The 1,534-nt window shown below is 63.5% G+C and overlaps 1 protein-coding gene across 1 annotated transcript in view; it reads right to left on the bottom strand.

Annotated features, from left to right (window-relative positions):
• Positions 1–1,534, bottom strand: part of MAPK8IP3 (mitogen-activated protein kinase 8 interacting protein 3) — a gene marked incomplete at its 3' end in the record, with an annotated part of 41,502 nt that overhangs the window by 14,286 nt on the left and 25,682 nt on the right. Inside the window, exon 7 of the mRNA XM_010851320.1 lies at positions 86–352. Coding sequence (XP_010849622.1) covers positions 86–352 — 267 coding nt within the window. The remainder of the gene's footprint in view (positions 1–85; positions 353–1,534) is intronic.

Here is a 1,534-nt window from a genome sequence, read left to right as displayed (position 1 = left end):
CCTGTGGCTGCCCTGGGGCCCCCTTGTCCGGAGACCCCAGGCCAGGCCAGCGTGGGCAGGAGGGTCAGGGGAGGGTTCTTCTGGGGGACCGGGGGCCGGGCGCAGTACCTATGCTGACATTGCGCATCTCCTGTGTAACCTGCACCTCCATGTTGCGGCTGTTGCGCTTCTCCCGCGCTCGCTTGCCGTTCTTGGAGCCACCATAGTCGCCCAGTGGCTGCAGGCCCTCACTGAGGGGCGTGACCGCGGCCGAGGGCACGGAGGATGTGGGCGTGTTGGACTTGGTGCCCGTGGTGCTGGGCGTGGCCGCTGCTGAGGACTGGCCCGACTCAGACATCTCGTCCTGTGGACACTGGGGCCAAACACAGGGAGAGGGAGGCTCAAGGTGTGGGTCTCGCCCCTGGGAGGCCGGCTGGACTGCGCAGGGCGGGTGGGTGTAACGTCCACTGCCTTGAGGCCCCCTCACTTGGGGTCTTTGCCACCCTGCAGTAACACAGCACTTGGGGCCGGAGTGAACGGGACAGGGGGACACTTCTCTCCCACCGGGCTGATTCCTCCTGTCACTCGGCTCATCTGGCTGCAGCCTCTGGCTCTCCAGGGGTAGGTACAGCTTATTTAAAAGGCTTCCCCAGGACAGACAGGAAGTTATGTGGACGGGGCCAGTAACCCCTTGCAGCCGGAGGGTGGACAGAGCTAAGCCACAGCCCAGGGTAGGGCAGAGGCCCCCCAGCGGGGGAGGGGACTGGGGAGGCCGGCGTGCCTTCTGACCAAGTTACCGCTCCTCTGCGAGGCCCTCGAGGGAGGACCCGTCCTGCCCCGGCGACAGTCAGGGGCTGTGACGCCCCGATTCTGCCAGCGGTGGCCCCTCCCCAACAAAGAGACACCAGGGGACGGGCTTCACTTAACCTCCACGGCCCAGCTGAACTGAAGTTTGCCTTCGACACCTGCGCAAGTGCAAACAAGTTGAAACCCGACTTCTGCAGAATGGGATGTCCCCAAACATTTCAAGAGTGCAAAAAGATCAGATTAGTAAAAACTGCCACCGACTGTCAGCCTTAAGGATCTCCCTGGAGACAGAAAATGCTGTCTGAATACTGTGCTCCCCTCCATCCGTCTTTCCTGGGGAACCTCAATAGCAGCAGCCCCTGATCTGTGAACTGAGCCCGGGGCCTGCAGTCTCTCGCCTATGCAGAGAAGGGGCACAGTCTTGGCGGGGTCGGGGGGACAGCCCTGTGTCCCCTCCAGGCACACATTTCCCCTTGGTGCTTCCAGAGGACCCGAAGGTGGGGTGCGGCCTTCTCTGTGAAGCTGGAGGGAAGCTGGGACTCCCTCCTGTAACTAGGCAGGGCTGGCTGGGCTCCTGGGGCCGCTTCCAGGTGACCGGGGGTCAGAGCTGGTTGGGAACTTCTGAGATCTGCCTTGCCCCAAGCAGCCTGGTCACCCTGGGTGCCACCCATCCTGGGCTGAGATGCCTCCACTGTCTGCATCACCGCTAGGAGGGGCCTCCGTCCCGGCAGCTGTGTCCCCAGGGGAC

This window comes from Bison bison, unplaced genomic scaffold (assembly GCF_000754665.1).
Source record: "Bison bison bison isolate TAMUID 2011002044 unplaced genomic scaffold, Bison_UMD1.0 scf7180017851711, whole genome shotgun sequence".
Classification (NCBI taxonomy): Eukaryota; Metazoa; Chordata; class Mammalia; order Artiodactyla; family Bovidae; genus Bison; species Bison bison.
The sequence above is the reverse complement of the archived record's forward strand: the minus strand, read 5'-3'. Positions and strand labels throughout refer to the sequence as shown.